Source organism: Cydia splendana, chromosome 18 (assembly GCF_910591565.1).
Source record: "Cydia splendana chromosome 18, ilCydSple1.2, whole genome shotgun sequence".
Lineage (NCBI taxonomy): Eukaryota > Metazoa > Arthropoda > Insecta > Lepidoptera > Tortricidae > Cydia > Cydia splendana.
The window spans coordinates 8,574,689-8,598,131 of record NC_085977.1 but is presented as its reverse complement, the minus strand read 5'-3'; the positions used below and the strand labels follow the sequence as shown (position 1 = coordinate 8,598,131).

The window sequence follows — 23,443 nt, the reverse complement described above, 5'->3', positions numbered from 1 at the left end:
AAAAAGAGATATGCTTGCTATGAAAATTTTATTTTCTCTTGTCTATTTTTTCTATAATAACAGGTATAAGCTTTGCCAAGTCATCTGCTGTTTGCATGTAGTTATTGTCTATCCACACATCTTTCAGTTTAGAGATTATTGCACCATACAGCTTTCCTGGTGGTACACCATTATCTTTGAGGATTTTGCCGCTCATTGGGAATCGAGGTATCTCCCATCTATTAAACTCTTCTAATAGTTTTTCGTCACCTCTGTATTTCAGCACTTCACGAACATAATCCACAGCATCTTTTTGTTTTATTTTTGTGTTTAGAACTAATTTTTCATATGGCCTGAAATAAATAAAACATAGTTCAAATTAAAAATAGATTAATAGATTATTTGATTTGTTAAACTTTAAAAATATAAGTACATATAGTTATTATTATGTCATTATCTACTTACAATAACGGCCTGGCACCCTCTTTATTCTCTCTGTGCTCTACAATGTAATACAACATCTCTCTGTCATATCCTGAGAACTTGAGTCTTCTTTGTAAAACTGTAACTTCATCCATATCCCGCAGCAATGCAGCTAGATAACTCATTGGATGTAGGCCCAGGTGCCTGCCTCTTATCAGTACTCTGTCTAGCTCCTCAATGTTTGGATCAATGGGCAACCCTTAAAAAAAATATACTCAATATATAACACATAAGTACAAGAGAAAAATTGTGCCTAATACATGCTTTTAGTTTGTTCTTAATTTCTTATATTCATACATTTTTATTATAATTATTTACCAATATGTTTTCCTAATCCTACATCCAATATTGTCTTTAAAAGAGCTCCTGAAAATGAGCCCTGCAGGATCTTCTTGAGCTCCATCCAGATTCTTTCTCCTGATATATTTTGCAATCCCTCTGCATTATTTCTGATAACTTCAAGAGTTTCTCTGTCATGATTGTCTGGCCTTTCAGCTATTCTGCCATAGAAGCGGAAGTACCTCATGATTCTGAGATAATCTTCCTTTATCCTAACATCAGCATCTCCTACAAAAGCTACTCTTCTCTGCTTCAAATCATCATACCCATAAAAGTAATCATATACATTGCCTTCAAAACCTGAAAGTGAAAATATGATTATTGTACATGTACAGTTTTATTATAGAATGAAACATCCATCACATTTCAATGAAAGATACATACCCAAAAACATGGAATTGATTGTCAAATCTCTTCTATTTGCATCAAGCTTCCAATCTGTTGTAAACTCAACCTCTGCATGTCGCCCGTCAGTCACGAGATCTACTCTTAGTGTGGTTACTTCAAAGTTCTCTTTGTCATTGATTCTTGGAGTGATGGTGCCATGCTTCTCACCACTGATGTTTATCATCCTTATATTTTCAGCTGTGAACATGTCTTTCATTTGCTCTGGTGTCGCTGGTGTAGCAAAATCAAGATCTTTGGGTTGCAAACTCATTAGGAGATCTCTAAAAAAACATATGCAATTCAGCCTATATGTATATTGTTGCTGTCATATTTAACTCCGTGAAATAATTTCTATTAATAAGTATTATAAATTCGAAAGAACTCTGTCTGTACCGCTTCGACTATTACCGATTAAAGCGTTAAACCGATTAAGATTGGATATAGTAGGGAAGGACAACTAAAGGATAATTTTTAAGGCAAAAATCATCATTCTATGATGATGAAATCGCGGGCGGAAGCTAGTAACTAATGAAATAGTAACGTTATATACCTTACAGCGCCACCAGCAATCCTTATTTCATACTGATATTTATCAAATAATTTCTTCAAATCTATAACCTCTTGCGTGAAAATATTATGAAATTCAGGCGTATCCAACTTCACCACGACAGGGTTATCTCTGCATTTCAACTCCATATCTACTTTCGAACGAACTCTTCGCCGTTCCGGAATAGTATTACTACTGAAAACCTTAAAATATGTAAAACTTGAGTATCAACGAAATACTCAATTCTATAAATGAAAATAAAATTATCAAACAAATGGTCTATACCCTGACTTTCAGAAAACGACACAATTTTAAACTGAATAAAGATTTTGTAATCATTACTAACTTTTTAATTACAAAACATAATTAATATAACTAAAACGAGAAACAATATTCAATTTTTTTTTTGACATCCATGATGTCAGTTTGACGTAAACGTACAGCAGAAGTAAATGCATTTAAGCCACATGTAAAAACGCCTGCACGGGTGACTTAATCCCATTAAAAGTCTTAACAGACTACTGCACCGCGCACCCCAGAAAGTGATATGCCTTTCTCGCTCTCACTTATGAGTGCGGTGACCCGTGACCTTGGTTTTTTCTGATGAGGGATAGAAAGAGGTATACGAGTATGTTATTTCCCTGTCACGGCAACATAGCAGTGTCCGACGAACGGATAGATCTAAATTTAAATGACCCCATGAGACGGCTGCTTGCAGCTAACCCGGCTTGACCCTAATAGAATCTTCATCGAAATGTAGCCTAGAGTTAGACCAAGATAAGTGTGCAGCGATTTTGATAGCCTAGGCTGTGCAAGTGTTATTTAAACGCCAAACTTCTATGACATTATGACGTATAAACACAGAATAATTAATAGTACTACCGTACAGAAAGGAAACTTCCTACAAAAACGAAGTTTGACAGCGGTTCAGGGTCGAATCATGCTGTCCCTTTCTAATATATGGCATTATTCCTTTCGGCTATTTAAGCATGAATCTAGAATATACCTGGATCTGGCATGAGTGGTGGGGGTAACTGACAGAACGGGATAGTCTTATGTATCTTTCAGTAGGAGTAGCAGCGAAAGAACTATTATTGTTTGTCCTTGTCACAGTCTCACATTTTATTTGTTCCCCACCTTTTTTTTAGTATGGATAATGCCCACCAGCAACAAGTGAATTCGACCAATCACAGTGTCGCATTTGCGTATGTTTTGTCCCTCACCGAGGCACGCGGCACGCGTATACCACTTCTATACGATCCTACCTTCTATGTATTTAGGGTTGTCAAAAATCAAGTGATTATCTTATCTGTGGTCGTGCACGCAAAAGGAAGTCAAGTGGTGCCAACCCTAATAATTGCTCGGAGCAATGCTGAGCCGAGCGGAGCCGAGTTTGACCGAAGTCAGGAGTTTCGCACCCCTGGTATAAATAACATTTGCACAGCCTGGACTATCGCTGCCGACTTAAGTTGGTCTAACTCTAAGAAGACTGCCCCTAATTACTTTAAGTAACAAGTTGAGAAACGTACCATACAGGTACTAAGAATCGGATGAAGATCTCGGGAAGTTTTGACGTAAAAACGATCCGCGACTACCCTTGCTGTCCTGTTAAAAAATAACCATTATAATATAAAAACGCTACGCTCCGTATCCAGTTTTTATTGGTTATAATATTGTTTAATTACAGTTCGGTGGCTTAACATAATAAAAATCTACTGTCATTTGCCGCCCATCAGACTATTCATCCCGCTTGAGCCCTGTTGCAGCTGCCTCATCATGTTGTGTAGTCCCGACATCCCGCCCATCTGCTGTAGGATCCTTGGGTCCATCATCTTAGCCATTTGTTGGTTGAGTTTAGCCATCTGAGTTTGGTTAACGTTCTTTGCCATATCACCGCCTTTGAATAAGCCCTTGATGCCTCCCATTTTCTTGACGACAGCGGCGAATTTGGTATATTGAGCAATAAGGTCTTTGACGTCTCTTTCTGTGACTCCCGCGCCTTGGGCGACCCGGGTGATGCGAGTTGGCTGTTTCGAGAAGAGTTTGGCACCGTCGCGATGGTCGAGCTCGCCCTCGTTCATTGAGTCCATGATGGTCATAAGTCGTTTCAGTTTAGCCATTGACTCCTGTTCACTGCCTTTAGACATGAGGTCTTGTGAGAAGCCTGGAATCATGCCCTGTAAAAAGAAAATAAATTATACATTTCTTAATGTGACATTACAAATTCTTTCTATAACTATAGCGAATTATTACTAGTAGAAGAGGGATAAAGTCTAAGAAAAATGTGTTCCCCAAATTTGACAGCTGAAGTAGATGTCGCTGTACTGCCCCATCCATTATACCGTAAGTGAACCGTAACTCTGGTTGTCAAAACTTGACGTTTAACAATTCAGATTGGCCTACCGCCAACCACATCGTTTTTGCCTCTGTCTTTCGAATACATATGTAAGTTTTGACAGAGGCAGATAATGAAATTTCGTTTTTTCATGTTCGCGGTAGGCTTTCTGTTACCACAAAACCTGGCGACGTATAGAGCCATCTACATCGGCTGGCACGGCTCTACTCTACTACAAACAATAACTCTTTGATTTTTGAAATAATCTAAGGCTTCACATAAAAGCACCCCCTTCCCAGTGGCGGATTTGCGCTAAGGCCCAGTAGGCAGGGCCGGATTAAGCATGTTGGGGCCCCTAGGCAGTGCAAGGCTCGGGGCCCCTTACAGTTAATTCTGCATACAGCATGTTCAGTTGTTCAGTACCCTTTAGGCTTAAGGCCAATTCCCAGTGGAATACCAAAGTGCAAAGCTGTGAGCTTGAGCGTCACTTTCCTATCTAGGACCTCTAATAGCAAATTTTAAGCGAGGCTATGCTCAATTAGTGCCGCTAAGATGATTTTTTCAATAGTTAATATTTTGCGAGGCTGAACTGCGATTGTCCAACCATAAGACAAAACGCCGAGCCACATGATTAGAATCTACCTAGTAATAAAGAATTTCCATATGTTAAAATTATTAGAGTTAGACCAAGATAAGTCTGCAACGATTTTTTGCGTATCCTATCAAAATCACTGCAGACTTTTCTTGGTCTAACTATATTCATTCACCAGTCAAGCTAACATGCAGATAAAGGGTCTACCAAAAACGCGAGCGCAGCGACCGCGAAATTTTTTGCTAACAATATCGCAAATTGTGAAAGCCTGTTAAAAGGCCAGGCCGGGTACCGATCTTCACCTGGGCCTAAAAGTCCGAAGTGCCCCAGTGAGGCGAGCTTTCACGCGAAGTCAAAGCCGTGCTTCAGGCTTCAGGATAAGTAGTTGAGCACAGACACGAACCAAATTCCATTGTATTAAAAAGCGAGACCGCAGGCCAAGCTAGGCGCAGCGAGGCCAAAGGCTAAGCTGAAGTAGAGGAGATGAACACAAACCAATGGTAAATTGAGGTAAAAAGTGAGGCTGAAGTGAAGGTCGAGCTCAGCAATCTCCGCATTGCTCGACAAGCCCGAAGCGTCTTTTAGCGAAGTGAGCTTTCATGCGAGGCAAAAGGCCAAGCTACTAAAGTCAATGTTGATATTTCTTAAAAAGCGACGGCGAAGGCCGAGCTGTAAGAAAGCAGCGCTCGGACTTGAACCAATCGTCGAAAAAAGGTCACTTTTGTGACGCACTTTTACATATATTATACATTTTGTATGGACTGTCACTAAACTGACACCCAAAATTCATATGAAAAACTGGGGGCACTTTTTTTCTTTGTTTTAATCAATAGTCCTCGTGATTCTGAGGCGAAATAATCCAGAAGTTATTGGTTGTTCGAAAAAAAGTAAATGTAAACATTTTTTCGGAAAACCTTTACAACAGGGGCCCGTTTCTCAAAAGCTTGTAACTTGTAATACAACCGGATGTTGATGACAAAGGGACTTCCACATGTATTACAAGTTACAAGCTTTTGAGAAACGTCAGAAACGGGCCCCAGGTACACATATACGCCCCGTAAACTGTTAACGTATTGCTTAAATTCTATTAGTTTCATTAAATTAAAGAATGGATCGAAAAAAAAACAATAACAAAGCATACTAAATAAATAAGTAAATTTTTTCTTTTTAATAATAATGAGTACATATTCTCTTTATTCAATTAGGGTCTTAGGTTAGGGTTTTCCAATGTGAGTATAAAAGTAAAATATAAAAACACTTACAAAACATAACAAAAATATATAAACACATTATAAAAAACCTAACCTAGGGTGCCGCCGGCAGCGGGGCAGGGTCCAAGCTGCCGGTGGTCAGGGCCGCAGAGTGAGAAATCGACGTACTATACGCGCCGTGTCCAAAATTACCGCCTTCTGCATCTGACCCTTGATCCAACCACCCAGCGAGAGTCTCTCTAGGTGTTGGTCGAGACTCTTCGCTATGAGACCGTTCGCTGACACGACTATAGGAACAATGATTATTATTAAAAAGAAAAAATTTACTCGTGAATTTTGACCCTATGAAAAACAATTATTTCGGTGCGCGCTGAGCCGCCGGGGCCCCCTAGCCGAGCCGGGGCCCCTAGGCAGTTGCCTACTTTGACTTAGGGTTAAATCGGCCCTGCCAGTAGGCCCGGCCCTAGAGCGGCAAGATATTAGGGGCGGCAGCAAGGCGGCAGTCTATAGATGGGTGCTGAGAAAGGGGCGGCTAGTAGTTACTACAGGGCCTGGGGCCTAGGGCGGCCACCGCTGCCCCTTCCACTTCACAAACAACAATTAACAGTAAAATAAAATACATACCATAATCTGTGAAAAGGGTCCCATCTTCATAATATTCTGGAACTGTTCGTACATAGCGCGCAGCGTGAACTGGCCATGCTTCAGCTTCTCCAGCAGCTCGTCATTATCATCCAGCTTGAGTTCGTTGACCTTGTCGAGCAGGCCCTCGATGTCGCCCATGCCGAGCAGTTTGTTTATGAACGGTTTCGTTTTGAACGGCTCTAGGTCGTCAATGTGTTCGCCTGTGCCTATGAAGATGATGGGACTCTGTGTTGCCGCTACACTGTAAAGTTAAAAAAGATTGCCTTATTTAGTGGGATAAATATCCGACAATATTTAAAATTTAACCAATTACATATAATATAATGACTAAATTACAATTATTAATGAGGCAAGTCAAAATAAATGCAGCTTTGTATGGAAGTTTTTGCAAAAAAATCTATTTTGATACAAGGTTTTTTATTAGGGTTCCGGGTAAAAACAGGACCCTATTACTAAGACTCCACTGTCCGTCTGTCTGTCACCAGGCTGTATCTCATGAACCGTGGATAGACAGTTGAAATTTTCACAAATGATGTATTTGTGCTACCGCTATAAAGCCCCGTGTCCATATCGCGCGGCAAGCTATTGAACATTGGCTCGCGCGGCAGCCGCGCGCAATGGATACCGGGCTGGCTCGCGAGCCAACTCGATCATTGGCTCGCTCGAACGCGCCGCGCGACGAACCATTCATTGTCGGTTTTTCGACGCGCGGCAAAGGAATGTTCGCGCGCAGTTGGGACGGATATGTATATATTTCAGTTGGCTCGCGCGGCCGCATACATGGATAATGAAAAGTGTCGTACTTTAATTAAATTATACGGCACTAAATAGTTTCTATGGAACAGTAAATGTAGTGATTATCGCAACAGATCATTTTTCTATTTGGCTATACTTCGTTCCGAATAATAATTTTTTGTGATATAATGTGGTCGATCGTCGGATCGCCTGCCGCGCGCGGCCGCCGCGCATAAGTTCTAGATGGTGTCGAAATTGGCTCGCGCGCCAAAATGCAGGTGTGCCGCGGTCGAACATTGCTCGCGCGGCCGCCGCGCGATATAGAGACGCGCCTGTCGGATCGCCTGCCGCGCGCGGCGGCCGCGCTATAGTTCAAGATGGTGCCAAAATTGGCTCGCGAGCCAAAATACAGGTTTACCGCGGTCGAACATTGCTCGCGCGGCCGCCGCGCGATATCGAGACTGGCCTTAATATACAACAAACGTGATTTTTTTGTCCTTTTTTGCGTAATGATACGGAACCCTTCGTGCGCGAGTCCGACTCGGAGTTGGCCGGTTTTTTGAATATACTCTCTTTCTTTACATTCATCTATTGTTAACCCTCTGAACGCCACGTCTACCGTACGCCGCGCGTAAGCGTGAACCTTGTTGAAATGCACGAAGGTTGATATTGGGCTGAAGCCGCGCGGATCCGTTGACGTGTTTATCGATCAAAGGGTTTAAGAATAAATAATGCACCGTGTTTTACTTTTCATCTCTCCTTCTCTCTCTCTCTCTCTCTCTGTCTTCAAACATGCTTTATGAAACTCAGAGATAAGTTATTTTGGTAAGGCTTTTAAATTTAACTTACGCTGAAAGTGCACCTCCACCCTTAGCGTGGCCGTCCAATTTGGTGATGATGACTGAACCAATGTCTACTTTCTCCTTGAAAGCTCTGGCTTGCGCCTCGCAAGCTTGACCGATTGTGGCGTCCATCACGAAGATAATGTTGTCAGGTTTCTGTTGATCAATGGAAACTGCTTAAAATTACAGTGAATCTAGAGTGTAAATTTTCCACAAGAGATGAGAAAAAGTAAACTTCAGAAATAATTGGTCCACATTTTGCGTTGTCTCACGCTTTTTGCTGCTGATCGTGTATTGAACAGCCATGTAACGGTTCCCACAGCTTGATTATTTAATAAAGTCAACAGAAGCACCACAAAATAACAAAAGAAGTGTTCCCAGCTCTGCTAAAGAAAAACGCGGCAAATTTGAAAAATGCACGCGCGAAGGGATGGGGTGTCTCATAGAAAATTTGAATTTCGCGCCTTTTTCTACTGACAAGATTTGCTTGACCATCTAAATTTTGTGAATTTTGTCTCTGATTTGTATAAAAGTTGAAATAACATTTATCATCATTAGGCTAAGTATGAGTGTACAGTGACAGTGTCTCATCTGCAAGATCTTTTTCTAAGTGTATAAGTTATAAACACAGAGCTTAGTGCCTAATGCCCTCTGTATACATATTGTATGGATACTTTTAAGACTAAAATAAAACAAAATACATACAATGGCATTGGCAACTGCCAACATCTCTTCAAAGAGTGATTCCTCTTGCTTATGCCGCCCACTGGTGTCCACAATGATCATCTCAAAGCCCTCCTTCTTAAACATCTCCACGCCTGTTGTGGCTATCACCACAGGATCCACTTCAGTGTAACTGCAAAGAGAATGGAGGAAAGTTTAACCCTAGAACAACAAGCACTGGTGTTGTGAATTATGGGAACCTAAAAGTAACCCTCATGGTTTAAAAATTATAAGTAAAAAGCTTTTATTTCGGACAAGATATCCATAGTAAACTTAATAATACTTATTAGTTATAGCATTCCCTGTAAGATCACAACACTAACATTCAAAAACCATTCTCATACCACAAAATCTATAGAAAACTGCAACTAAATTAGTTAAATTGTTGAATAGTTTGTTTGCAAACACAAACAAACAGCCTTACCCTAACCTAAATGTATTATAATATTTACTGTCTCCATATAGCTTAAACACCTCAAGAAAAACAATAAATCATACCTTCCGTAAAAGGGTATTCTGGCCTTAGTACAATTCTGTTTGACTTGATCATAAGCACCAGCTCTGAATGTGTCAGCGCACACTAAACTCGATTTCCAGTTTTTCCTCAAGTAGTGGTATGCCAGCTTTGTGCAAGTTGTAGTCTTGCCAGAACCCTGGAGACCTACAAACATTATGATGTTCGGTTTTCCTTTCACTGGCTGATATGGCTTTACTCCTGGATCTACAAGCTGGAAAAGAAAAACAACCATATCTATGAATGTGAAGCTCACTGCGGGACCAAAATGGAGAAGAGTTGCCCAAGACCGGAAACAATGGAAGCTATTGGAGGAGGCCTTTGCCAACAGGCACACTGAGTTGAGAGACTTCTTATAGAAATAAAAGCCAGCAACCAATACTAACTAAATTCTCTCACCCAGTCTAAGGGGCTATATAAATAAATAAATAAATCTATGAATGTAAATATTTAGAGATTCAGTTTCAGGTTCTATGTATTTGTTTAAAGTTAAGAAGTAAATCGCATAAACTTTATAAGTCTTACCTTGACAAGTTCTTTGAACACAGCTGACTGGATCATCCGCCGCTTGTTGAGGCCTCCAGCCATCTCGTCGAAGTCGATAACAGCGCGTACATTCTCACGAAGGTTTTTCACTAGACGGATATTAACATCTGCTTCCAACAGGGCAGCGCAAATTTCTTTTAGCATAGAATTCAGAACCTGCGTGATAAAAGGAAATTTAGAAGCTATTCATAATATTGGATACTATCGTAGTATTTAGATCTAAATTACCTCTTCATTGATAATGGTAGCCCGACTAAGGGACTGTAAAGCAGTCGTGATTTTCCGACCTAAATCTGCTAAAACCATCTTGAATATTTATTTTATTGCTTCCTCACTGTATAAAGATTCCTTATAAACAACAAGCGCCTTTCAATATGATTAATTAAGAAATTTGTGACATCTTATCCTAATTTATTTATCAAAACTCTAATATGAACACTTTACACTTTCTATTTCAATAATTTTCCACAACACCAATGAAATAAAATTGAAGTGACAAGAGTAGAACACGACGAGACGACACGTCAAAAATCTCAACTGCGTTTAGTTCTTGCATTGCTTGATTATTAACCCCTGGAACGCCGAACCGACAAACGTACTTGTACCCGTCAGATGCCTAGTGCCGGATCCGTCCCATCCCCCTCAAATGCCGGATAGGCTCGCGTACGTGCACCCGTCAACTGCCGCGATAAAAAAAAAGTGCTATAGTGCAAATGATATAAAACTCTATTTTTAAGTGTTTAGATCTCAAAATTGTAAAAATATAATACAGTAAATTTGGTGACTGATAAGGCACAAGGCAGTTGAGACAGTTTGTACAGATCTGGGACTAGGCAGTTGACGGGTACAAAAATTGAAGACCCTCCGGCAGTTGACAGGACTGGTACGGATATGGCACTAGGCGTCCCAAGGGTTAATGTTGAAAAACATTTTCAATCAATTTAGAAACCATAAATGACATTGCAATAACTAAACGGGATTAGGTGTTTTTTGGGGTGAACATTTGTCTTTATCAAGGGCCCAACGTTTTCTGTTCTCTTTCACGTCGCAGCAACTAGTATCATTTCTCTCTCCTCGCTCTTTTAAAAATGCCGTTTGTCAAAAAAGGACAACCATACTGTTGACAAGGTGGACTTCAAATCAAGTGTTGCCTTTCTTGATGCGCCCAGGCTGTGTATGTGTGCGTAAAAGCGTATATGTGTGCTCTTTTAGGGATGTGAAAAGTCGATTTTAATCATGTTATATATCGATAAACGCTACACAGCGGAACGAAATAGCGATTAATTGAAGCTTCAATATCTTCGTTAAACATAAAAATAATTGAAATGCTAATGGATAATGAATATATTATAATATAATAATATAATTCAATTATTGCGGAACACCTATTTTAGGACGTATTCATGTATTTTAATTAAATATCTGAACTTTCCCTTGGTTCCCTGCTGGGGCGTGACTATAAAATTGTGATCTGATAACCACAATAAAGAATAAAAGCGTTTTTGGTAATTTTAGGTATCGTTAAGCCTTTGAAGTAAAATTAAAATTGCAAGAAATGTCGATAGTTTATCGATATGACTTTATCGACATGGCTACAGCAACGTGGGCCTCATTGTTAATCGTAACAAAAGTGGCAACAGTGACAGCTCGCTGAGACACCGTCTCTATATATTATAAGTCTATGGTCTTTATATAGAATAGAAAACCGATAAATTGTTACCGATTGGGCGTTACACTAGGCGCTACAAAAATTAAGAGTAAAAATTTCGCTTTGTAATCGCTGTCATTGGGGTTATTATTTAGTGGATTTATAGTTTTAAAATTAATTAAATAAGTTTATAGCTATAAATAATGGTAAGTTACCAAATTAGTCTGCACCCATCTATGCATATACTCAAATTTGGATAAAAATTGCAATATCATTATTTGTTTTATATTATTAGGGTCAGAATCAGTCTGGCGGAGGAAGCGGTGGAGACAAAAAAGATGACAAGGATAAGAAGAAGAAGTATGAACCCCCGATCCCTACGAGGGTTGGCAAGAAGAAGCGCAAGGCAAAGGGGCCTGACGCAGCACTGAAACTGCCTCAAGTCACTCCACACACCAGATGTAGACTGAAGTTGTTGAAATTGGAGAGAATAAAGGACTACTTGTTGATGGAGGAGGAATTCATCCGCAACCAGGAGAGACTGAAGCCCCAGGAGGAGAAGATTGAGGAGGAAAGGTCTAAGGTAAGAATTGTTCTTATTACATGTTCCACTTTTGAGAATGTTATCGAACTGCATGGAGCCCTAGAAAGTATACCAGAAGTATAAAGAAAAGTAGGGTATCTTCAACCTAACTAAAAATGAAATCTTAAGTTGCAATTTGCTTTGTTGGCATTTATTGTTTAGATCAACTTTTTTGTTTAGTCACGATATATTTGCTGTATTAAGTTTAAACTAAATTCTAATAATCTGACAAGCCTATACCCTAGCTATCTATAAAAACATTGCATTGTTCTGTTATGTATCAACTTTTAAAAAATCCACTTGTAGGTTGATGACCTGAGAGGCACACCCATGTCTGTGGGCAACCTGGAGGAGATTATAGATGACAACCATGCCATAGTGTCCACGTCTGTGGGCAGCGAGCATTATGTCAGCATCCTGTCCTTTGTAGACAAGGATCAGCTGGAGCCCGGCTGCTCTGTGTTGTTAAACCATAAGGTAAACCTATGTTTCTTTTAAATCACATAAGTTTTTCAAACAATGGTAAATTAATGCTGTTGAAAATATTTAATCTCATAATTCAGACCGGCGTTGTTCCGGATCAGTGGAGAGATGTCCAAATAGTTCCTATACTTAAGCCGGGGAGGGACCCCGGCTTACCATCTTCTTTACGTCCGATTTCTTTAATGTCTTGTCCATGTAAAATTCTACACTTGATTCTTATGAAGAGAATTGAATGGTTTGTGGAAAGTCGGGGTCTCCTTCCCAGCTCATCGACTGGCTTCAGACGGTCTCAGTCTTGTTTGGATAATTTAGCTTTACTTACATCTGATATTCAGCAAGGATTTGGTAAAAAACAACCTACTGTGGCATGTTTTATCGACATCGATAATGCATATAATAACATAAATATTAGCTCATTAATCAACATTTTACAAGACAAGCATAGGTAATAAGATATGTAAATATCTATGGAATTTCCTTTCTAATAGGCGTTGTAGAATTATTCTGAATTGTGGAGGTAACCCTTTAATTAGACATACACACCGAGGATTAGCCCAAGGAGATCCCATTTCTCCTCTTTTATTTAATATCGCAACCTTGGAAATAGGTAATATAGTTAGTTTTTTTTAGCATTAGAAAGAACTCCACAGAAGCAAGCGTGCAGTTTTTATCAGGCTCTTTAATTGTTAATAATTATTGAATTATCTAATGTAGCGTGGTCAATACATATAATTTACTTCAAATTATTACCGCTAAAAGTGCCGGATTTGGAACCACAAGCTTACTTCTGCGAAGTTCTTTCTAATGCTAAAAAAAACGGACTATAGTATTAATAATGTTTGTATCTCACAATATGCTGATGATTTCGTGTTGTATAAAAGTGTGGAAAGAGGGCGCACTTCAGATACTGTTAGTGTTCTTCAACTCTCTATTGACTGTTTGATTGGATATCTAGAGAAAGTTGGCTTGTATCTGTCTGATAATAAATCAAAAGTATGTGTTTTTAAAAGATCACGAAAATATGTTGATGTTAATATAGTTGTTAATGGCAAGTCTCTCGAGGTGGTTCGTAGAATTAAGTATTTAGGATTATGGTTGGGTTCACCCTTGAGATGGGGCTCCATATAAAAGAGCTGTGTGAAAGAAATTACAAACATATTAATATTTTAAAGGTTCTACCGGGAAGGTCTTGGGGAGTTCATCCTAAACATCTCAGGCGCCTCTATATATCTCTCTTAAGAAGTCGCCTGGACTATGGCAGTTTTATTTATGGAAGTTGTGCTATTTGTCATTTAAAGAAATTAGATATTTTACAAAATAGAGCTTTGCATGTGTGCGGAGGCTTCATACGCAGCACTCCTGTTATAGCTATGGAATGTGAACTCTCCATTCCTCCTCTGGTTGTGCGCCGTTATTGGTTGGGTTGTAGATTTTTGCTAAGAATAAGATCAAGATCAAACAGCCCCATTGTCTCCACGTTACAGAGCATTTTGGCTAAGCGTAATCTATTTTCTGATAAAAATTTTCCTTTGTTAGCAAACATTTATGATGAATGGAAAGATTTACCTGTGCATGCATCAGTGTGACAAATTGGATATGTACTCTTTGAACACTTGGGTGTCCTCGGTCGACACCAGGGGCCTATACCACGAAACTTTACAAGTGTACAATTCGACAATATTGTTAAATTGTAAACAAAAATACGTATCACAATAATTTTACACATGTCACATGTACAAGTCTACAATTTACAAATATTTTGCATTCGAGGACCCGTAACTCAAAACATAGAGGGTATGTCAAGATAACATGCATAATTGTGACCAATGTAAAATTGTATTTATTACAATTTAGTTTTTTGACAGACATGTAATAATATAGTGACATACGTAGAATGGTATTTATTACAATTTGACAAATATGTAAGTATTAATATTCCTCACTTAGTTTATGTTAGGGTATTTCATTTAAGTATATCGTTAAAAATACCTTACGAGCTTAAGTAGCATATCTTTTTACGTTGTCATTAAAATTGGTTGAAAGTGTTTATGCAAGACAAACTTACAATTTTAAAATTTAATTTTGGAACACAAGGAAATATTATTCGGGAAGTTTAGTAGTAAATTGACTCACGATGATAAAATTAAGAAATGGAAAGAAATAGCAAGTCAATTGAAAAGTTTAGATATATGTATTGATAAGGATTGGAAGTATTTAAGAGACACCAAAATTCGAAAAGACGCACAGTGGTAGTAATTGTATTAAACTCTAGACACACGCCGAGAGAATTGTCAACTTGTATTTACCTTTCCACAAATATGTATACCTTCTTCTACAATTTGTTGTAACACAAATCTTTTACGTACAATTGTCAATTACAAAATTGTCAAATTTTCCGGAAAATTGCTTGTAAATTGTAATATTTTGTGATACGCGTAATTGTAGATTTGTCGCGACAATTTACATATTTGTATACATTTTCTATTACAATTTTGTCATTTGTAAATTTTGTGATATGCACATTTGTACTAAATACATATTTGTAACTTGTCACTTGTAAATTGTAATTGTAAGTTTCGTGGTATAGGCCCCAGTGGTTACAAGTTAAGTTAAGTTACAAGTTTGTAATAATACAAATATGCGTACCACAAAATATACAAGTAACAAATTTGTAGTGGAAAATTCTTACAAATATGTAAATTGTATCGACAAGTCTACAATTTATTGTATCACAAAACTTTACATATGTTCCATATATTTTCCGGAAAACGTACAAATTTGTAGCTGACAATTGTTTTGTGCTACATTAAATTGTAGTAATAATTATACATATATGTAGAATTGTACCTACAAGTTAACAATTCTCTAAACATGTGTCGCACCCTCTTGCTACAGTTGCTACTAACGTATATTACTAGTAATTGCAGTATATTTTATCATATTTAGCGATTCCAACCCTTTGTACCTACCACGAAATGTTTAGTTCAGGTAGCAGTGATAGTGAAGAAGAATTAATTGTAATTTAACTTTGACCATAACGGATTTTACATTTAATCAGCGGTTCACAGTGAGTAAATCTACCGTCGACTATCTACTACAGACTATTGGTGGAAACCTTAGACATCCGACACGAAGAAATCATGCTCTTGATCCTAAACAACAGTTACTGACTGTTTTAAGATGGGTGGGCTCAGGACCCCAATATCACGTCACTGGTGATGCTCAATGGTGTTTCAAAAATAACAAATTGTCGTTCGATTCACGCCGTATGTGAACAAACAGTGGACAAATTACTGGGAACTGTTAGATGGCCAACAAATGGAAACTCAATTTCTGAAGATTTTATTGCAGCATCACATGTACATTTTCCCAGAGTTACAGGTATTGTAAATGGGTCATTAATACCGATAGATGCTCCACGTCAAAATGAAGCTGGTTTTGTTGATCGACACGGAGATCATTCTATAAATGTTAGGGTAGTTTGTGGACCTAATTTAGAATTTTTTTATATGAATGTACGATGGAGACCTTTCCCCAATGCCGTAATATTGAGAGACAGTGGAAATACTCGTAGATAAATATATATGCAAATGCTAGTAGACAGATCAGTATCCACAACTAAGGATTTAAATTCATCACCCTCATCTGCTGTTACATTATTAAAACATAACGCTCCAGAGTGTTGTGGAGACCTTCATTTTGAACATGTTTGTACCTCAGATGTAATAAAGGCGTTTAAATCAATTAATGTCAAAAAAACTAATGACCTCTGGGGAGTCTCTGTCCATGCTGTCAAATCCTTAGTTGAAATTGTAGCGCCTGACTTGGTAGTTATATTTAACAACAGTGTTGATTGCGGCGAGTTTCCTGATCTAATGAAACATAGTAAAGTAATTCCTTTATTTAAATCTGGTAGCAGCTCTGACCCCACTAACTTTAGACCGATATCTGTGCTACCAACATTTAGCAAGATTTTTGAAAAATTAGTTCTTTCTCAATTAGTACGACATTTTAACGTTAATAATTTGATGCATAATAAGCAGTTTGGTTTTACACGGGGTCGCTCAACAACCGATGCCGGTGTTGAGCTAATTAAGCATATTTTCGATGCCTGGGAGGAGTCACGAGATGCTTTAGGTGTCTTCTGTGATTTATCTAAGGCCTTCGACTGTGTTTGTCATGAAACATTAATCAGGAAACTTCATTATTACGGAGTTAGAGGATCGGCACTGAATTTACTTAAGTCCTACTTAAATGGTAGAATACAAAGGGTCGATGTGAATGGACAGCGATCACCTGGGTCATTGGTCTCTATGGGTGTACCACAGGGGTCAATATTGGGGCCTTTCCTGTTCCTTATCTACATAAATGACTTGCCATTCCTTGTTAAGACCCACCATGATATAGTATTGTTTGCAGACGACACCTCACTTATTTTCAAAGTCAAACGACAGCAACAAGCTTACAATGATGTAAACAATGCCATTTCAAAAGTAGTAAATTGGTTCAATGTTAATAATTTATTGTTAAATGAGAAAAAGACTAAATGTATTAAGTTTGTCACTAGTAGTAACGTAAGGCATGTGCAAACAAGTGTCATTGTGAAGGATGAGGAATTGGAATTAGTTGATAGTACAGTTTTTCTTGGTATAACTTTAGATTCTAAACTCCAGTGGGGTCCCCATATTGCTACTCTTTCGAATAGACTGAGCTCTGCAGCTTTTGCAGTGAGCAAAATCCGTCAGTTAACTGACGTGAAAACAGCTCGATTAGTATATTTTAGTTACTTCCATAGCATTATGGCATATGGTATTTTACTGTGGGGCGGTGCTTCAGAGATAAATACCATTTTTGTTCTGCAGAAGAGGGCTATTCGAGCAATATACAAAATGAACCATAGAGACTCACTTAGAGATAAATTTAAGGAAATTGACATAATGACAGTGCACTGTCAATACATTTATGAGAATATTCTGTATGTACATAAAAATATTGTAAATTTTAGGAAAAATTGTGAAATTCATAATATTAATACTAGAAATAAACATAAGCTCGCAGTGCCCTTCACTCGGCTCCATAAAATTAAAAAATCATTCATGGGTAATTGTGTAAGATTTTATAATAAACTTCCAAACCATATTACTGAATTATCTATTAATAAATTTAAGAATTATGTAAAGCGTAAACTTATTTCTAAAGCTTATTATACCACACAAGACTACATGAATGATATTACAACGTGGGATTAATTGTTATTCGAAATGATTATTTATTTATTAGGTACATTTGATTATTGATGAGGAAATGGATATTCCGATGTAATACTATCTACTTCTTTTGTTACTTATGCTTTTTTTTTTTTGACATTTAGATTTTATTCTAGAAATTCTAGACTAGTATTTTTTTATACAATCTTTTTAATGTTTGACGATCCTTTTGTGAAATTCTTAGTGTTAAATTTGATATGTATAATAATCCAATTTTATTATGGAATAATATTAACATCAATAAATTGCTCTGATAATTAGATTAAGATTAATTACGATTCATAAGAGCTTGTTGCTAGGCCTACATGAATAAAGTATATTTTTGATTTGATTTGATTTGATTTGATTTGATCACTATATAAATATAATTAATGTACTTAATTCTTGCGAATTGCGTATTTAAAGTGAAACTACCTTCAACATTAAAGAAGAAAAATAAATTGTTACATATTTCATATTTGTAACATTACAATTATTCGCTTGTATATTTACAAATCAACAATTCTACAATTATGTAGCTGTCGTGACATACCTTTATTCTTTGTGATACGCTTTCACAAAAATGACATATTTGTATACCGCAGACTTGTAACGAATACATATTTGTAATTACTGTGGTACATTTTTTTGGTTACAATTTAATAATTTTGTCGAATTGTACACTTGTAAAGTTTTGTGGGATAGGGCACAGGTCATGTATATTGGATAGCATTGATTATATTGATATTCCTAAGCGGCATCAACAGAATGAGGCGTTGAGAAATTCTACATTAAGAGTGCTTACTGAGCAGTATATCCAATTTTATAAATTATACACCGATGGTTCAAAGTGTGTACAAGGTGTTGGAGCAGCTCTGTTTGATCCTCAGTGCAATGTTTCACTCATGAGGAAGCTGCATGATGACGCGTGCGTTATGCGAGCTGAACTTGTTGCTATTAAAGAAGCCTTGTGTTATGCAAAGAATCTAGCTGACAATGCTCCAGTTGTAATATTATCTGACTCAAAGAGTGCACTTCAACACCTTAATCGTTGTGTTTATGGACAAAGAGGCATTCCTGTCGCATATGAAGCTCTCCAGTTGATTCATGAGTTTATTTGTGATGCAAAGGTTGTCAAAATACAGTGGGTTCCTTCCCACGTAGGGTTGGCAGGAAACGAGGCAGTAGATAAGCTTGCCAAAACCGCTGTAATGGATGGCTCTGTGATAGATTCTATACCATATTCGAGTGAAGTAATTCCAAGAATTAAAAAAAGATGTTTACAAAAATGGGAATACCATTTCGGAGAACAAGCTTTATCAAGGGGTGTAGGAGTCTGGTACAGAACAATCCAAGCTAGGCCGTTGTGGATACCCTGGTTTGATTCTGCCAACCTTGCTAGAAAAGTGTTAGTCTCGGCGTTCCGAGTCCTGTCCTGACACATTCCTACAAACAAGTTTCTGTGTATGATGGGTGTTAAACTGTCACCACTGTGTCTAGACTGCCAGAAGACTGATGACGTGACTCACGTGTTGTTGGAGTGTGTCCGGAATTCGGACTTGGGAAAAAGATTTTTTGGTAGTTTGGGCTCCATGCACAATGGACAGATCAATTGTTGGTTGGCAGAGCCTTTATCTGACAAACCAATCAGTGTATACCACTTTATTGATCTCTCCCTTGAGTAGGGAACTATGTAAGCACCCATGAGGCTGACATGTTCACCTAGAGTGTCCAAAGCCTCAATAAAAATCAGTTAAAAAAAAAAAACTCATAAGTAATCGAATTTAAACTATGTGAAACATACTAACTAAAAATATGTGAGTGAAACCATAAATTAGCTTAAAATCACATAAAATTAAAAAATTCACACATTTTATTGTGTGATATAATGCAAAATATGCATGAAGGTGCTGTTAATGTATGCATATTAAGATGCACTAATAGTGTTTATAATTTCATAAAGAGTTCTAAATGTTTACCAAGTTAATCATGAAATGTGTGACTGAAGATCATGCACCTTGATTTATATTGACAACAAAAGATTGGAGTCTGTTTTTAGCAGCATTTTAAATTGATCCAATAGTTTCACCGGCTCTTTGACATTATGTCCAAGCATAAAAGCAGGCGGCATGATGATGATAAGTTGCAATGATTGACAGGTACATGCAGTAGTAGGAGTGCTCGGGGATGACACTGACCCCATGGTGTCAGTCATGAAGCTGGAAAAGGCTCCTCAGGAGACTTACGCTGACATTGGTGGCCTGGACACACAAATTCAGGAAATTAAGGTTGGTTTTGTAAAAAACACTTGTGTCTTATTCATAAAACTTTACAAGCCTCAATTAGTTATTTTTTGTTTATCCCTTTCTCACCACAAACTCATTTTATGTGCTTTATAAACAAGGCAATACAAAACATACATATTTATGATTTGTATAAATAACCTAAACTAACCACTTAAATATAAATACGTTGTTCCCAGGAATCAGTAGAGCTGCCACTAACTCACCCAGAGTATTATGAGGAGATGGGCATCAAGCCACCCAAGGGTGTGATCCTGTACGGGCCGCCCGGCACTGGCAAGACTTTGCTGGCCAAAGCTGTTGCCAACCAGACCTCTGCCACATTCCTACGTGTTGTTGGTTCTGAACTTATCCAGAAGTACTTGGTGAGTTGCTGACAAGAATCTGGAAATGTGATCTTTTTCTAGAATTTCCTTCCTTTCCTACATACCTATTAAGGCTGGCGTCCACTAGACTTGCCGAGGCGAATCGAATCGAATCGCAATAATTCACCTCCTATATTTTCTATGTAACTGCGTCCATTGACGAAAGCCGCGACGCGCCGATTCGAATCTACCGCGCGCATTGCTCGTCAGGCGAATTTCTGCGGCTACGCGTTTCGACTCGACTCGGTGCGCCTCAGTGGACGCGGGGTAGCGGATGAATGTCGTTTTTGAGTTTAGGTACTTTCGGATCTAGGTTCAAAATGAACGAAGAATTATTAATATCTCAAATTTGGCAGAGGCGTTTTTGAGATCCAAATATAAATGGTGAAATTCGCAGAAGATATTCCGCTTCTTGTTTATATCGTGTACCCAGTGTTTGTGCACTCGTCGCTTTCTTGTTCTCTCGCACTCTTGATACAACAGTATTTCTTCGTCCGAACTATCCATCATCGACAAACTGTACAAGCACGACCTCAGCACAGAGGGGCTACCGCGAAAACCGAAATTCGCAAATTGCGGGGATCTTACTCTTTTACTCCAATGAAGGCGTAATTAGAGTGACAGAGAAAAATGCCCGCAATTGACGATTTTCGGTATTGGCGGTAGCCCTACAAGCTCCCGTGACTTCGACTCGCTTCGATTCGTCTGTGATGAACGCACACGGAAAAAATGCGACTCGATTCAGCGTGGCTCGATTCGACGCTATTCGACTTTAATGGACGCCAGCCTTTATAAATGTAATGATTTGTCCATGCTTTACAGATTCTTCTTTCTCTTCTTCTTGATTCTTCATTTATAGATTTCCTCCTTATAAAGTCCAGTTTATTCTTTACTTTATTGCTTAAGTCATAAGAGCTGTGTCTATTCTAGGCTATTTGATTATCCCTTTAGTACCTTTATCATTTATCAGTTTCCAAATAATACTACAATGTTGTGTGGGTTGAATTTATTTGCTAGTGTTTTCAGAAATAGGCAACTAATAAAGGTTTTTTTTACACAGGGTGATGGGCCAAAGCTGGTGCGAGAGCTGTTCAGAGTGGCTGAGGAGCATGCACCATCAATTGTCTTCATAGATGAAATTGATGCTGTGGGCACAAAACGGTAATTTAAAAAAATCATGAGAAAGAAATGTGTTAAGTGATTGAAACATGGTATCACTTTATACCTACGCAATCAGTACACAATGAAAATTAATTAAATATATGACTTGCATTCCGAAGTTCTTAAAAGAAAAATCTTCTAGTTCTAAATAAAATAATTTTTAACAAAATTTTATTACGCATTTTCAGATATGACTCGAACTCTGGTGGTGAAAGAGAAATTCAAAGAACCATGTTGGAGCTGCTAAATCAATTAGATGGATTTGATTCTCGTGGCGATGTTAAAGTAAGTGTAATTATTTCGAGACGATGTTTTAAATCTTTTTTTTTCGGGATTTACCCAAACATTTGTGTTATAACTCTGTCCTTTATATGACAAACGAAAGTGAAGCATCTAACCTACGAAAGTCGAAAACCCCAACCACGAAATGAATGCATTGCCGCGACTTGCAATTTATGCTATTGTACTAAAATGCACGCTTCTTTCCCAATGCATTTAAAGCGTTCACGAAATTATTTACCATATTGATATAGATCAACACAAATTGTCCGAAATTTGGAGGTACAAATAAATAATTTTTGTGACAAAAAGTAAAATATAATATCAAACTATACTTAAAATGGTTTGTAGTAAAATATTTTTTACTCACAGGTAATCATGGCCACAAACCGCATAGAAACCTTAGACCCTGCCCTCATTCGCCCCGGCCGTATCGACAGAAAGATTGAGTTCCCGCTCCCTGATGAGAAGACCAAGAGAAGGATCTTCACTATCCACACCTCGAGGATGACGTTGGCTGACGATGTGAACTTGTCAGAACTCATTATGTCTAAGGATGATCTCTCTGGTGCTGATATTAAGGTACTTATTAGCATACTTTTGTTTATAATATATATTGATCTGACCTGCTAGCATGAGTTGCGTTCTCGCGCGCGACTCTATACATCTAGCGCGACTTCAAGTATAGACTCACGCGCGAGAACGCAACTTATGCTAGACCGCCTGGATGAAAATTTAAAACATTCTCTATTAATCATCATTCAAACTAAAGTTATTTCACGACCTAGAATTATTCTACCCTGTGATGGGCACAAATGTCTCAGTACTTTTAAAGATTAAAAGTTTCGACATCATGCTCCAAAACCACGTTTTTTTTATCTGTTTAAGTGTTAAATAAAGACAAGACCATTTTTGTCGACGCATATCGTTGATAAAGGCCAATTATTGCTTGTTCCCAGGCTATATGTACAGAAGCTGGTTTGATGGCGCTAAGAGAACGGCGCATGAAAGTCACTAATGAAGACTTCAAGAAGTCCAAAGAGAGTGTGTTGTACCGCAAGAAAGAAGGCACTCCCGAGGGACTTTATCTGTAGGTTGCATTTCAGTTTCAAATGTATTAACATTGAATATGTATCTACTTTAATAATTACTATATGAATTAAAACAATCTTTATGATTTAATAAAATGCAGCGCATGCTACACTTACTAGTTTTATTTACAGCCTTACTCCTAACTTGGGTAGAAACAAAATGATTACCTTCCTACCCTGAACCTTCTACCCTCATGCAAGTGAAGGATCTATGCTACCCATTAATTTATAAAAACTTTTTCCAAAAAAAATGAAACCGACTTCAAAAAGGATCAAATAAAATATTATCCTTTTTGTATGTCTATGCGTTACCAACTGATATGTTTGAAGTCGGTGCCAAGCCAAATTTATCATTGACGTCGACTGGACCTAAGAACACACGATCAAACCTTCTTGGCGCAGTCCG

At 38.0% G+C, this 23,443-nt stretch overlaps 5 protein-coding genes across 5 annotated transcripts in view; 3 read left to right on the top strand and 2 right to left on the bottom strand.

Moving 5' to 3' along the window:
- Positions 1-23,443, top strand: part of LOC134799649 (small ribosomal subunit protein eS25) — a 215,491-nt gene that overhangs the window by 111,699 nt on the left and 80,349 nt on the right. The gene's annotated exons all lie outside the window — the stretch shown is intronic.
- LOC134799550 (NADH dehydrogenase [ubiquinone] 1 alpha subcomplex subunit 8-like) overlaps positions 1-23,443 on the top strand; it is a 117,553-nt gene that overhangs the window by 41,251 nt on the left and 52,859 nt on the right. The gene's annotated exons all lie outside the window — the stretch shown is intronic.
- On the bottom strand, positions 12-2,153 carry LOC134799539 (CCA tRNA nucleotidyltransferase 1, mitochondrial). Its single transcript, XM_063771971.1, has 6 exons — positions 2,021-2,153; positions 1,739-1,938; positions 1,186-1,469; positions 781-1,101; positions 445-661; positions 12-332 (listed from the first exon to the last, which is right to left on the bottom strand). The coding sequence occupies exons 1-6, from the start codon at positions 2,072-2,074 to the stop codon at positions 29-31; spliced, it is 1,380 nt and encodes a 459-aa protein (XP_063628041.1). The 5' UTR covers positions 2,075-2,153; the 3' UTR covers positions 12-28.
- LOC134799515 (signal recognition particle subunit SRP54) lies at positions 3,380-10,399 on the bottom strand. Its single transcript, XM_063771933.1, has 7 exons — positions 10,107-10,399; positions 9,858-10,034; positions 9,317-9,546; positions 8,801-8,951; positions 8,103-8,251; positions 6,498-6,759; positions 3,380-3,912 (listed from the first exon to the last, which is right to left on the bottom strand). The coding sequence occupies exons 1-7, from the start codon at positions 10,182-10,184 to the stop codon at positions 3,454-3,456; spliced, it is 1,506 nt and encodes a 501-aa protein (XP_063628003.1). The 5' UTR covers positions 10,185-10,399; the 3' UTR covers positions 3,380-3,453.
- On the top strand, positions 11,584-23,149 carry LOC134799514 (26S proteasome regulatory subunit 4). The gene is made up of 9 exons (XM_063771932.1): positions 11,584-11,732; positions 11,822-12,109; positions 12,416-12,586; positions 19,998-20,126; positions 20,321-20,506; positions 21,567-21,667; positions 21,856-21,952; positions 22,319-22,528; positions 22,906-23,149. Exons 1-9 carry the CDS (start codon positions 11,730-11,732, stop codon positions 23,038-23,040), a joined length of 1,320 nt encoding a protein of 439 aa, XP_063628002.1. The 5' UTR covers positions 11,584-11,729; the 3' UTR covers positions 23,041-23,149.